The sequence below is a fragment of the Mytilus galloprovincialis genome, chromosome 10, assembly GCF_965363235.1.
Source record: "Mytilus galloprovincialis chromosome 10, xbMytGall1.hap1.1, whole genome shotgun sequence".
Taxonomy (NCBI): Eukaryota; Metazoa; Mollusca; class Bivalvia; order Mytilida; family Mytilidae; genus Mytilus; species Mytilus galloprovincialis.
In genome coordinates this window covers 58,600,306-58,615,403 of record NC_134847.1, presented here as the reverse complement: position 1 = coordinate 58,615,403, position 15,098 = coordinate 58,600,306, and the positions used below count along the sequence as shown (strand labels likewise).

Below are 15,098 nucleotides of genomic sequence, written 5' to 3'. Positions count from 1 at the left end.
ACACATATGTCCTGTTCAACCATGATTATTTGATTGATTGTTGGTGTTTACTGCCACTTTTAAGCGCCACATTTGGGTAAGTTTTCATTGGTGGAGGAAGCCGAAGTCCCCGGAGAATACCACCGAACTTCGATAGAAAAACTGACAATCCTAGACAATTTGTTCAACCATGATCGTTTAGTATCTATTTGTTTACTTTATTCATGCATCTTATAGGGGATTTTTTCCCTAGAATTAACTGATTTATAAAAACTCGAAAATCTCTTCTAATTATGAAAATCTTGTTAAAAAAGATTAATAGAGACAAAGCAGTTTGAAAAGATGTGTAAACTAATCATCTGATATAAAAAATGTTTTAAGTATTCAAACATTATCCACGTTATAAGGAATGCAAGTTCTGTACGAAAGAAATTATACAAATATAATTTACGGAAAATAATTTCAGAACCGAAAATGAAACTAATAAACTTCCCGAATATTTGAAATATTGACACAATTGATAGAGCTTACTTTTCAATAAACCATCTAGTTCACACTAATTCACGATTAATTGGCCAGGCATTGGAGTTGGATCTTCAGAATACTAAAACCGTAAGTTTAAACGTTGCAAGTTTGTTATTTAAAGATTAAGCCTTGACAATTGAACGTTATTAGTGTAAATACTTGTTAATAAAAAATATTATGCAAGACAATGTATGTCCTTGTTTCTCTCTCTAGGTGTTGTCTTTTATCGACATATGGTGTTTGAAAAACCCTTGGCTTCTCCTCGCCTCTTATTTCATTTTTTAAAGTTTCAATATCTTATACTTTCCATCGTATACAGAATAGAAGTTCAAATAAATATGGCGATTACGGAATATCATGTTACACACAAAAATGAAACTTAAACAAAAACATAATATCTGAACACCCATTTGATAAAGCTTTATCTTATTAAACACCAGCCACTTTATTTAATAACCAGTCTGGAATTGGAGTTCGATCTTGAAAAATCTAAAACAGTTTGAACGTTGCAAGATATTTTTTATGAAGATCTAACTTGTGTTTACCTTGACAATACTTGTTAAAATTTTATTGCTAGCCAAATTGTCTGTTTTTTGTTTTGTCCTAGGTGTTGTCTTTCATAGACAAATGAGTTTTGATTACCCTTTTGCATTTCCTTATCTCTTATTACAGTGTTTCTAAAAGTTTCAACATGTTATATTTCTCCTGTATACAAAATATTATAAGTTCCATGAGATATGGAGTTTACGGAAAATCCTTTTCTACACGAAAACTATAAACTTTAAAAAAACCCGAACAATACATGACATTTGAACCCATTTGATAAACTTTATCATTTGACAAACACCATACGCTACATCCCATTGTTAACCAGTCAGGCAGTAGAGCTAGATCTATTGAAATCTAAAACCGTAAGTTTCAGTGTTAGATATATTATTTAGAGATGTTTATATTATGTATAGTTATCAGTAAATGCACTTGTAAAAATATTATTCAAAATACTTTGTTCATTGAAATTGTTTTATTTAATTCAAATGATCAAAGAAAAAAATGATTACATCTCATTTTAGCTACAGCGCCAGTTTTGACTATCTTTTCGGTACAGACATGATTCTTAAATTGTCCGCTAATTAATTTCGAAATTATTGAAAATTAAGGTTTTAACTCCCTCAGCGAAATATGACCTTGGATGGATGTTGCGAATATTTAAGGTCCTTAATGAGTAATATAGCTGTTCAACAGTTTTGGTCCTTGTACATTCTTAGCTTTCAATTGTTTGGCTTTGCGCGTTCCTGATGATGGTAAATCCAGAAAAGCGCTTTCCTGAATCATAACATTTATAACGTGTTGTTTAATTTTTTTAAACAACGTTCAGCCTAAATTATTCTGAAAATAATTGAGTTTCTGTAATTTGTTTTCTATATTTAATTATTATTATGTTTCTGTTAATTATAAGTGTATATGAGATTAAACCAAGGGTTACTAGTCCAGAGTGAAGTATCACAAATTATATAAATGTATGAATGAAAGTGAAAGTAAAAGGTTGATATTTTTTTCTCCTAGATAATTTATTTTTATAATTTTTACTTCATATGAGCACAAGAACAAGTCATCTTGCATTGAGTATCCACGAAAACGGTTCTCGTCTGTTGGAACATCCATCAAAGTAAAAAAAAATCTACGTTTAAAAGTCCTCAATTGGTTGATTGATTGATTGGTATTAATCGCCACTTTCAACAGCATTGAACTATTTCGTGGCCGTCAGTAAACATTATGGTAGAGGAAGCCGATGTCCGACCTTTGGTAGGAAAACCGACAATCCTATATAGTCAATTAAGATTGGAGTCGAGTGAACCTGCCAGGTGCGTGATTCGAACCTCAGTGTTGACATACTAGTGATACAGTTGTTCGACTACTAAGACCTCTCGGTCACCGAGGCCCCTTTAAATAAATAAATGACTCCCTCCAAACGCATTTACTACACACGAATACATATATTGTATGTTTGTTGGTCCGTAACATCATAATTTGTTTTGGTCGTTCCAAATACTCCAATGTCGTATGTTTCTGTTATTTTTTTTAAATCACAATAAATCAATGGCTAAAGCATGTAAATAACCAGTTTGTTGTTTTCTTATACATTAGTTTATGACTGCTTTTTCGTTCCCATAGAACAGTTAGGTTTTCAACAAAAACAACCCCAAAGATTAACGTCAGCAATGATAATAGACTTTTCTTTAAAGTCTATAATCATAGTATAAAATACATGATTAAATAGTAATAGTTAACTAAGTGGTCACAATCAAATGTGAATATAATCCAGATAAAAGATATCATTTTCACCTACTTTTACCACCATATCTAGAGTAAACATATAAATATTACGTGTAAATAATGTGAGCTGTATTTTAATCAAAATCAATGAACACCACAATCGCATAGGTTACATTTAATGTACTGTTATCATATTATACAGATTAGTGTTAAGTTATGTTGGAGCACCCAAGTTACCCAATATTTATATCAAGCTGGACTGGCAGATTCGGGATTGATTGTTTGCACACAACCACGAAAAATTGCTGCAACCAGCTTGGCTACACGAGTTGCCCATGAGCTAAACACATCCGTTGGCAACCTAGTTGGATATCACGTTGGTATGCAGATGAAAACGTCACATGCAACAAAAATTATTTACATGACTGATCAAATGCTTTTAAATCTTTGCCTAAAAGATGAAAACTTTTCTAAATACGCATGCATTATAATTGATGAGGCTCACGAAAGAAGCATATACACTGATTTGCTTCTAGGAATGATCAAAACAAGTTTAACTAAAAGACCTGACTTAAAAGTTGTAATCACATCAGCAACAATCGAACCGGAAATATTTGTAAATTTCTTTGGTACATGCCCTGTTTTAAAAATTGCTGGAAGAATGTTTCCGGTAAACGTCATTTGGCCGACTGAAAAGGAGGTTGATGAAGATTATGAAAGCGCAGCATTAAAGAAAACAGTATATGTCCACGAAAAAGAGCAGAGTGGAGATATCCTGACATTCTTAACATCGCCGTTAGAAATCGAGAAATGTTGCAATAACTTTGAAAAGACTTTCAAGGATACGAACAACTTTATATGTCTGCCTCTTCATGGACGTTTACAACCACAAGAACAACAAAAAGTATTTGAACCAAGCCCCGTAGGAAAACGCAAAATAGTTTTTGCTACTAATAGCGCTGAAACTTCCATCACCATACCTGGTATTAAATATGTCATCGATACTGGAGTTGCAAAAGAAATGTTATATGATCCACAAAAGAACATAAACGCGTTAAACGTAACCAATATAACCAGAAGTTCAGCAGAACAAAGGAAAGGTCGGGCTGGAAGAACTGAACCAGGTAAATGTTATCGGCTATATACAGAAAACACTTATAACAATATGGAAACAAACTCAAAGCCAGAAATCTTAAGAATTCACTTAGGACAAGCTCTCCTTAAGCTATATGAGCTAGGGGTTAATCCACTACAATTTGACTTTGTGCAAAAGCCATCACAACATTTAATAGACACAGCGATGGAAACTTTGGAGCTTGTTGGGGCTGTTTCTGACAATAAGATAACCGAGCGAGGAAAATGGATAGCAAAGCTTCCGATCGATCCTAAATTCGGTGCGTTTGTGTATGAAGCTATAGAAGAAGGAGTTGGGATTGAGGGGATTGTTTTGTCAGCTTGCTGTGGAACGAATAGCATGTTTTACAGATCAGGATCAGAAAGTCAAAAAAACGAAGCTGACAAACGGAAAGTCCGTTTTTGTCACGAAGGAGGAGATTTCATGACCATGTTAGCAGTATTCCGTGAATGGCACAGCCAACAAGAAAAATCTAAAAGTTATTGGTGTAGTCAGAATTCAATTAATAATAAAGTATTACGTGGAATAAGAGAGACAGTCAATGAGATTTTGAATGTCCTGAAAAAAGAACAAGGAATACATATGCCGTTTCAACTCAAAACACCAAAAGATGTTGACGAAAAACTTCAAGAGATGTTGTTCAAGATATTTAGACAAAACATTTGCCATTATCTAGGACATGACAAGGCCGGATATTTAGTTGTACAGAAAGACCAAATCGTGCAAATCTTTCCAGCATCATCTTTAAAAACACTTGGACTTCAACCAGACTGGATTGTAATAGAGCGAGTGTTAAAAACATCACGGGATTTTGCAACCAACATTACTCCAGTGAAAGATTCGTGGTTACAGAAAGCATTAGCAGATAATATGCTAAAATTCGACTTCAATGCCATTCAAAGTCAAAGGGTTGAGCAAGCTGTATTTTGTGCAGTTGGAGAAAAAATGTTCTCGAATTTTGTGGGTTTAAGATATTCTGAACTGCGAAATTTGGAAAACACATTGCGACAAGTACTTGATGGAACTTTTGTTACAATAGAGGCATCTAAGGAATACGGTGAAATAACAGCATTTGCGACAGACAAGAATAAGGAAACAGTTAAAGCTATGATAAACGATCGTTTGAACTTATTAAAAGGTACAATGAAAGGCGAGACAAATGAATTTTACCTTTCACCTTTAAAGAAAGGCGTTAAAGTAGTGGTTGGAGCAGGGATGGAAATTGTTGATGTTCTGATGCCAAATGAATACAAGACCGTTGTTGTGAACGTTACAGATAATTCTGTATCGGAGAAGGACATTCGTGAATACTTTGAAAAATTTGGTAACGTTGTCAATGCATATAAATTCAAAAACAGCAAAGATAAGACCAAATGGGGAAAAATAACATATCAACGAAAAGAAGACGCTGAGTCGTCCGTTCAATCGACAAAGGATAAGAGTATAAGTGCATTTCCAGACATAGGTTATCAGCCTACAAAAGACATAGTGAGCCTTTGCACTATGAGAGCAAAGATCGAATGGTGTAGACGTCCAACGTTTGCATTTATTCGATTTACAGATTCTTCAATTGTTCAAAGAGCATGCAAGGCATCGATTTCCATCAGGGGTACGTCAGCAAGAATAAGAAAAGGCAAAGGAAACGCCTCTGAAATCCATGTTACAAATCTTTGCAATAATACTACGGAAGATGAGTTGCGCACAGCTTTTCTTACTACATTATCACTTGAATTAGGTACAATTGAGAATATAGCTGTCAGAAAGAAGAATGTAAAAACAAATGAAAGTGAACTTAAATCTCTGAAGCAAACCATTGAGTCGAAATTGAATGAGTATGTCATAGCAGGAACGTATTATCTAGATTTAAAACCTCCAAGAGACAATCACGTTACCTTCTTGGCCTTCGTGTCGTTTTCCATACCCGAAGAGGGGATGGCAGCTTATGCTGGCATACATAACAGTTTCAAGATTAACTATGAAACAGTATCCATGACAGTAGAATTCAAGACCTCAGTTGTTGTTCGAAAAAATCTCTTTCCGATGCACGAAGAAACGTTAAGCAATCTTTCTGAAACGCTTGACAAAAATTTGGATGTTAAATATCGCAAAAAGACACTGAAAAATGGGAACGTGCTAGTGGAGTTGCAATGCGAGTCCAGAGATAACGCTATAAAAGCAAAAACGGTTGTGGAAAAGGTTATCGAAGGAAAGAGATATGACACAGAGCAGCCTGGTCAATTGGAAAAATTGTTTACTCAGGGCGGCAAAAGATTGTTTGAAAGAGTGAAAAATGAGACAAACACGATCATCCATACTGATGCTCGGGATTTCTCTATAATAATCCATGGGCCAACAGAAGCTCAAGAAAAAAGTGCAGAAATGTTAACAAAGTATTTAAGAGATCTTAGCAGCGGCATATCACAACAAATAACATTGAAGGGACCAGACAAGCCAGTTGGAGTGATGAAAGAACTCATGATGCGATATGGTTATGATTTAAATACGCTTGTTAATGAATATGGTTTAAAATATGTTGAACTTGATCGTCGGGGACATATTTTGACAGTTACTGGTGAGGAAAAGGCAGTTCATATAGTCATTGAGAAAATACAAATGGTTATTGAAGAAACCGGACTAAAAATGAAGGGAAAAGTTCTGCAACCTAGTACAACTAGAGAATGTGTTGTTTGCTTTTGTGAAATAGAGGACGGTAAAATGTATAGATTAGAAGCTTGTGGCCATTCCTATTGTAAAGAATGCGTTGAGTTTCAGTTCCAATCTGATCTCAACTCTCTTCCTGTGTGTTGCAGCAGTGAAGGTTGCGAAGAAAAGTGGGTGTTGAAAGATATTACAAAAATAGCAGATAAAACAAACAATCCAGTTGACCTATTAGTAGAGAAAGCTACCAGCTCTTTCGCTGCAAAAAATCAGATAGCATATAAATACTGCACAACGCCCGATTGTCTTATAATTTATCGGGCAACAGAAAAGGAAAATTTATTCACATGCCCACAGTGTGAGAGTCGTATATGCACAGGATGCCGAAAACAATTTCATGATGGTTTATCATGTGAACAAGTAAAATTAGCAGAAACAAAGGAGGCTGATGATAAAAATCTAAGGCTATTGCTTCAGGAATGTAGACTAGACATTAAGAAATGTCCAAATTGTTCAACACTAATAGAGAAAATTTCAGGGTGTAATCGTATGACATGCAGTGCATGTAAAACTAATATTTGTTGGATTTGTTTGGACCATTATCCCACTTCAAGCGAATGTTATGCTCATCTCACTAAAGAGCATGGTGGTTACTTCTAAAGGATTTCCATGTTAGTGTCATTGAAGAACAAATTCATGAACTTAGTAAATGCTTAAAATAGCGTTTAAAGACATTAAAACAAAGGAAAAACTATGTATTATAGTACAAACTCGAACCTTTGAAATATCTAATAAGCAAAAAAAGGCATTTGATTAAAAACAAATATCATAAATTGTTACAGTTCATATAGCTTTATCTGTATCAAAGCTGGACATAGTCATGATATATAGTTTCTGAATGACCTATGTAAATGCCGAAAATGTGTATTTCTAATTGTTCAAATAATAAAATAAACAATACCAAGTTTTGATGTAATTTCTTTGCTTTTCCTGACCATAAATGATAAGAAATACTATCACTCTTTTGGCCTCATAAATTCATCATAGAGAACAGGATTAAAAAATGTGAACGCCAGACGCGCATTTCGTCTTTAATGACTCATTAGTGAGGCTTTAATAAAAATAAAGTGTGTAAATAGTTACGGCTGCCCGTTTGTTGATTGGCTAGAAAAACAACAACTTTATACTAGATAACCTTTAGATGATTTAGCCTAAGTTTGGTTAACAATTATTCAAATGGTTTCAGAGAAGATCTTTTTTAAAAGTTTAAGAGGAAGATGACTAAGACGGACACTATATAGGGAAACTTTCTCAGCTGACCTGAGATATAATGTATTACTAGTAATACATTGCACAACATTTCTACACTTAATATAATATAGTAAATGAGAGGACAGTTTCTTCATTACTATTATTCGTCTTATGGTCAGAGAAAATCTCGTATTACAACTAGCGTCGCTTTAGTGAATATCTTTTATGAAATGTCGATAATACTACATTTTCATTATACAAACACAATTTTAACCTTCTAAATACTATATAAGGGACATAGAAATTTTAACTATTTTTTGTCATGTAAATTTGCATGATTTTGGCATTGCAAAATACAGAAACATTACAAGCATCTAGATGACCGTTTCGTTAACTAGACAGAAAATTATATGAAAAGAGTAAAACAATGAGCTATAAATGGAATGCATACAAGTAAACAGTTAAAAAAAATTGTAAGACACATTTAAGACAGACAAAAAAATATTATGTATGTATGTGCCTGTCCAAAGTCAGGAGCCTGTAATTCAGTGGTTGGCTTTTGTTAATGTGTAACATATTTCAGGGTGTACATAAATTAAGCCGTTAGTTTTCTCGTTTGAATTGTTTTTCATGGTCATAATGTGGTAAATATTTCGAGGTCTTTTATACCTTACTATGCGGTATTGGCTTTGCTCATTGTTAAAGGCAGTAAGGTTACCTATAGTTGTTAATTAATGTATTATTTTGGTATCTTGTGGATAGTCGTCTCAATTGCAATCATAGCACATCTTTCTTTTTTTATAAGCCAGAACATTAAAAAGTTGACAGCATACACCACAATCGAAAAACAACGCTCTGTAGCTTTCACAAAACAAAGACACTTGTCATTGTTATGGAGGAAAATGAACATGATTTATTGATTTAGCACTCAAAAATCATATACTACATAAATAATGTCAAAGTCACAGCAAAGAAACAGTGTACCACAGCATTAATTTATTTCATTTTAGAAGTGTGAACTTCATCAGTCTTATGGCATTTTCAAATCATAAAAATAACCAGGCAGGGATAAAACTTCTGACCTCAGGCAGTTCTTCTACAAAGTTGGTTCTTAATGACATCCTTACCCTAAATCACTTAGATGTTGGATGCATACTGATTGATATTTTTGTAGTAGAAACATGATTTTTTTCTATTACTTGTTATTGTCTTTAAACTAGCAGTCATTAACTGTGAGTCCTCTCAGAAATGTGCTATGCGTCTATTTTGTCATGTTTGTTTGGATGGATGTGCAATTTCCTTGCTATGTCTGGTCTGTTTCTTTGTTATATGTTTTTCTGCTATGTATCGATCTAATGATTTGAGCCCTTTTCAGCTTATTTTCAAAAGTTGTTCTATAAATGTGGGGCTTTTACACCAGCCTTAGATAAGGTAAAGAGTTGGCGCTTTCAAACATGTTTAATCCAGCCACATTCTATATGTACTTCTTAAGTCAGGAGCTTTATTGAGTCTTTTTCGTTTATTGTTGTTTCTCTCATTTGTTTTTCATATAGTTAGCTATTGTGTTGTGCCATTGAATCACTGTCCCATGATATGGGAGGATTGCCACATATTTGTTTTTTGCAAATTGTTTATTTAATTGTGAATTTTTATAATTTCGTTTTCTCAAAAAAAAAAAAGTGAATCATTATATATTTTTTTTATTTGGTGCCTTCTATATTCAACTATACGGTATGTTTTTTTTCTATTAGTTGAAGACTGTATGATTGCTTATTATTGCTTTATTCACTTCATTTGAACTTTATTGGATTGCCGACTCATTGGCAATCTCCTTATTTATATATAAATAAATTTTTTGATAAAACAAAATAAAATGTTGTCCATTTATAAACAAAACATTAATACTGTAAACCCAACTTCTCAAACTATCAGCTTTTTATATCCATTGTAACCATTTACTAGAAATCTTAACCACTTTTAAAATAACTTTCCAATAGTATTCAGATAACCTTCAGAATGTGCTTATGCACATTAAATAAGACAAACCTAGTAATAAAGGACAAAGAAATTTTTGACCTAGATAATTAGAAATTAACTAATTGTATAGACATCATTGAATACAAGTACTTGAAAACTAATGTTGACCCCTAGATGACATTTGGGTTTTTGTGTGGTTTGGTTACTGTCTAAATGATGTATATCAAACATCTCCTTTTATTCGTAAACTGCAGACTTTAAACAAATATACATAAGTGTTTACAGGCTCTAACAAAGTTTTAATTGTTTTCCTTACTTAGCCATTAGATTCATTACAATCAGACCACAATGAAACTGTCTTGAGACTGATCGATTTACAGCAGATTTCAGTCAGTATGTAGCTAATGGTAATATCTTTGGTTAGCTTGCTTGTTAGCTGAACCGTGAAGTCATTGTTAGGTAAGGTAAACTTACCTCCTTTAATAGTAGACTAGCCCAACAGATGAAAAATCTATCTCTCTGTAGGACTAAGCTACTTTAAAAGGAGGGTAGTATACCTTACCTAACAATGACTTCACGGTTCAGCTAACAAGTAAGCTAACCAAAGATATTACCATTAGCTACATACTGACTGAAATCTGCTGTATATACAATCTTCTTCAAGGTTCTGAGTAGGACACGGTTTTGTATCTTTGATTTTCATAAAGTTGAACAAAGTTTACAACAAACAGACAGATTCCTATACACATTCCCCTTGAATTTGTTGATCAACAATTTTAATAGAACCATTTAAAAGGTTGAAATATGGAAACATGAAAATATCATATTACCAAATGAATAATTACAAAGAAAACATTTGAAGTTTAACAACTTTTTATTTACTTTATAAAATGCTTTTTCTTTGATAGCACTTAGATAAAGAATTCAATAAAAATTTAATAGTACAGATCATTCATTAAATACAAGTTTTTAATTTACAGAGAACAAAGAAAATAAATGCTATCTTTTCCTTGTGCGTTTGCTTTTATTTTCACTGTCTGATGTTGATGAAAGAGATAATGCTTTTCTTTTGTTCCTATCTGAACCTGATGGTCTGAAAGTAAAAATAAATCAAGTTTTTAGGAAAAACTACAAACAGCCGTTAATACATTAATAAATGTAAAGATTTTGGCAACTAGAACTAGAAGATGATGAAACCTCCATTAAATGTATAATTTCCTGTTTTTAATGAATCAACTCGCAGCAAATAACAGCCTTGTGCTGATGCTGCATTAGAACAACATTTAAAGGAAGATGAAAATTATATCTTTTTTAAGGTAGTACAACTGCGTTCTGATTTGATTCTCTCTGATAAATTAGCAATTAGGAAATATAAGTGTGTTTTGCTTTTCTCAAAAATTTCCTTTGTCGATGAGGGCTGTGTTCTATAGTCTATAAATAAACAAGAATGTGTCCCTAGTACACGGATGCCCCGTCCTCACTACCATTTCCTATGTTCAGTTGACTGTGAAAGTGAGATAAAAATCTAATTTGGAAAGATTATATCATAGGGAACATGTGTACTAAGTTTCAAGTTGATTGGACTTCAACTTCATCAAAACTACCTCGACCAAAAACTTGAACCTGAAGCGGGACAGACAGAGGAACGAACGAATGGAAGCACAGACCAGAAAACATAATGCCATAAATGGGGCATATAAACAAATGCTTTTATAATGTAACTTCTACTAAAATGATTTACCACAGTTGAATACTTACAAAGAAACAAAGCCTGATATATCTGGAGGACAGTAATCCAGAGGATTGGGTGGAGGATTGTCTGTTAGATGAGCTGCTATAAATTCTGGCTTCAGACAAAGTATATTGTTACCCAATAGAACCTGTATGTCAGACTAAAAAAACAAAATACAATTCATACGATTAAGGTCTATATATCAATTTATAACCAAGTTCAAACATTATCATCAGGACAGCACATAAATAACTTATAACAGATAATTATGGGTCTTTGTTACTCTATGTATACCTGTCATTGGAATGTCAAGACTTCATACATGAAGATTACATCGATTTAGGTAATACTTGCCTAAAAGTAACACTATTTTTGTCACTGAAATCAGTGGATTCTAATGAAAATAAAATATATGGCCAGTGTAGGTTTTTCAATAAGTCGAAATGAAAAAATGTCAATTGAATAACGACTACACCAAATTACTGTGGATTTTTTGTTAGTGGGTACCAATTTTAGGGGATGTGGATTATAGAAAAATTGGATTTTGTTTGATGTTTGATTTTGTGCTTTGGCCAAAATGTAATCTACAGAAAATTTATAGTTTCACCATGAATTTAATAAAAACTTTGTACCCATTGAATTATGATGAATCCAAGCTGCAATTCTAAAAATATAGCTTTAATGAACTCTAGGATATACTTACAGGTTGTAAAGGCTTTTTGCTGAGGTCAAGGAATGCATGTGAAGCAGATATATTTTCTTCATATGGGGGTCTACAATTAGTGAAATACAATTGATTAATCGTTAAACATGAAATGCAGACTATTTCTAAAAAATTAAAATGTTCATTGATGATGTCTAGATTTTTCGCTTTTGCAGATAACAAAGTCTTTTGACTTTCATTAATAAAGAGTTGTATATGGGGAGACAAACATGAGTGGAAATATTGAACTTTCAAAGCTTAAAAACTAACCATTCAAGGTTTTCAAAGTTTTGAACTTCATTTAAATTTAAATCAAAGTAAAAATCCACAAAGTAAATTCATTAATATTTGATATTGGTTCAGATTTGATATATATTATCATAATTATGATCAGATAAATTACATGTATCTTGGGTTTGTTTTTGTATTTTCTTATCGTTGAAAATGGTCTTTAATATTTGTAATATGTGTGTGAGACTGGAGGAAACATATGCTTAGTTGTCATATTGCACAAAACTTTAAAACACTTACTTATTTTGTAGTACTGTAGCACCTCCTGCCTCTAGCAATCTTTTAAAATTGTCATCTTTAACCTTATCACAATTCAGTAGCACTGTCCAACCATCAAATGCACCTATACATTGGTTAGTCGACTATGAAATATAAAATAATAGCTCATTATCATACTGATTATTCATTTATTTTTGTGGTTTCTAATCTTGTGGATTGAGGAACAATTGTATATTTGGTGTTGTTTTACCAAAAAAGTTGTAGATTGTAGAAATAAACAAAAACTTAACCTTATCTCATATCTGCATCACAACAAATACATAGTGCAAATTATGATAACATGTTGTCAAGTATAAACCCAACAGTATCAACAGAGTCAGTCTTCAGTGAAAAATAATTAATTGCTGCTCTTTTAGAATTCATATTTACCACAATATACACATAACTAGCTTGAAAAAGCTACCCACGTGTTATTAAAAAAAATCAAAAAAATCACTATTTCATATTTTTTACAATTCACATCTTGAATTTACTAAACTATTTAAGTAATCAATAAATGGAGAATACATAAATGATAGAATGTATAACAAACAACCCAAAAAATTGAATATAAAATGTAATTCTGACCTGTAAAGTATTTTGAACTTTGATCCTCCACCTGTATGCAGCAGCTGCCAATTTAGCTGTTTGTTGATTGAGCAAACTTTGTGTACCATCACCTCCCCATTCATAAAAATCTTCCTACAAATACAGTTATTACTGTATATATAGCACTTATAGAAACTGTTGCTTTTAATTAATAGGATATATTAACTACAAAATACTGTACATTTACCCTCACACATTTGATCAATCATCAAGTTAAACTTGCATCAAGGATGAATAAAACAGAAATAAATAACTTATTATATGCAAAAATATAAAAAAAAAAGTTATACAAAAAATTTTTGTTTTTTATTTCCAGTCTAATATATATTAGAGCATGATAATACAAAAAGAAAACAACTTTACTGAAAAGTCACAAATATAAACACAAGCTCAAGTTTGTAAATCATACTTAATGTATAGAAACAGTAATAAATATAAATATACATGTATTTGAAGGATTGCTGTTGTTTATCCTTTGGAATAATTTAGGTGTACCAAACATAATTTTATCTATCAGTAGATAAAGACATATCCTCCTTTGTAAATCTTTTTGAGAAGGCAATATTTAAATTTCTTATTATAACTATTTATGTAACATAAAATTACCTTACTGCGGCTTTTCATGAAAACTGTCATTACCTGAACAAATTGTCTCTCTTGACGACAAGCTTCAAAATAAGATTTGTGTAAAACCCACTTCCCTGATGCTACACTTGCTAAAAACTTCTCATTTCTTGTAGGTTTACCTAAAAATAATAAAGCTCGTCTGAAAATATTCATTGTCTCTATAAAATTATAAAATTAGTTTGTCAACGCTCTTTATTTTAAATTTACATCAATCTTCATTAAATGCCAGATACAATCATTTCAAATTCACAGTGTGGTTGACACAGTTCTTTTGTTTCTTGTTTGTATAATAACTGCTTACTTGTGTTTAAAATTGTTCATCTCCAGATTGTTTGATGGGTTATATGCTACATTAGATTTAAGATCATATAGAATCCTCCATGGAGAATTTTTAATTGTTAGCTTCAATCATTTTCTAGATTGAAAGCAGGATTTTCCTATATCAACTTTCTCAGCTTCCATTTTTTAATCGAGAATTATATGATGAAATTGGGACACACTGATAAAAGTAATCCTGTTTAATACACAATCTACATGTAAGTACTGGCCACAAACCTATGACTAGATGTGTACAGGAACAATCAAAGTGTAGAGATTCTAATATCTTCCCTCCAAGCTGTTCTACTAAAGCACCATAATTATCTTTTTCCTAGAATATAAACAACAAATGTAAGGTATATTATAGTTATATTTTAAGTAATGTGTGAAGATGTAATGATATAGTCACTGAAATGGATGATCTCTGGAAATAGTTTAAATCTATTTTACATACTAAGTAATTAATCAATACTTGAATGTTAAGAAAAGAAACATAGACATTAATAGTTCTACTTCTTCAGATTACAAACATTTTGGGAATTTAGTATGCGATTTGTCTCTATCAAAAAAATTTCATGCAAATATAAAAATCACCCAAAACACAAAAAAAAATAAGAGGATTTATAAAATCTTACAGCTGGTTCCATGCCAGACATAATGAACACAGGGGGTGGTTTCTGGACTGGTTCCTCTTCATTGATAGGTTCTGGGGAAGGAATTCTATTCTCTTCCTTTCTTGACTTGTGGAATGCTAAAACAAA

At 32.2% G+C, this 15,098-nt stretch overlaps 2 protein-coding genes across 2 annotated transcripts in view; one reads left to right on the top strand and one right to left on the bottom strand.

Moving 5' to 3' along the window:
- The first annotated feature begins 3,025 nt into the window (after window positions 1–3,025).
- On the top strand, window positions 3,026–7,542 carry LOC143047965 (uncharacterized). The gene has a single exon (XM_076221341.1). The coding sequence runs from the start codon at window positions 3,161–3,163 to the stop codon at window positions 7,229–7,231; it is 4,071 nt and encodes a 1,356-aa protein (XP_076077456.1). The 5' UTR covers window positions 3,026–3,160; the 3' UTR covers window positions 7,232–7,542.
- A 3,112-nt stretch (window positions 7,543–10,654) lies between these two features.
- LOC143047961 (DNA topoisomerase 2-binding protein 1-A-like) overlaps window positions 10,655–15,098 on the bottom strand; it is a 36,816-nt gene continuing 32,372 nt past the window's right edge. Inside the window, exons 37-44 of the mRNA XM_076221338.1 lie at window positions 14,973–15,088; window positions 14,575–14,668; window positions 14,032–14,138; window positions 13,372–13,485; window positions 12,766–12,887; window positions 12,235–12,304; window positions 11,558–11,691; window positions 10,655–10,892 (exon numbers count right to left, since the gene is read on the bottom strand). Of these exons, the coding sequence (XP_076077453.1) occupies window positions 10,799–10,892; window positions 11,558–11,691; window positions 12,235–12,304; window positions 12,766–12,887; window positions 13,372–13,485; window positions 14,032–14,138; window positions 14,575–14,668; window positions 14,973–15,088 (851 nt within the window). The 3' untranslated portion in view covers window positions 10,655–10,798. The remainder of the gene's footprint in view (window positions 10,893–11,557; window positions 11,692–12,234; window positions 12,305–12,765; window positions 12,888–13,371; window positions 13,486–14,031; window positions 14,139–14,574; window positions 14,669–14,972; window positions 15,089–15,098) is intronic.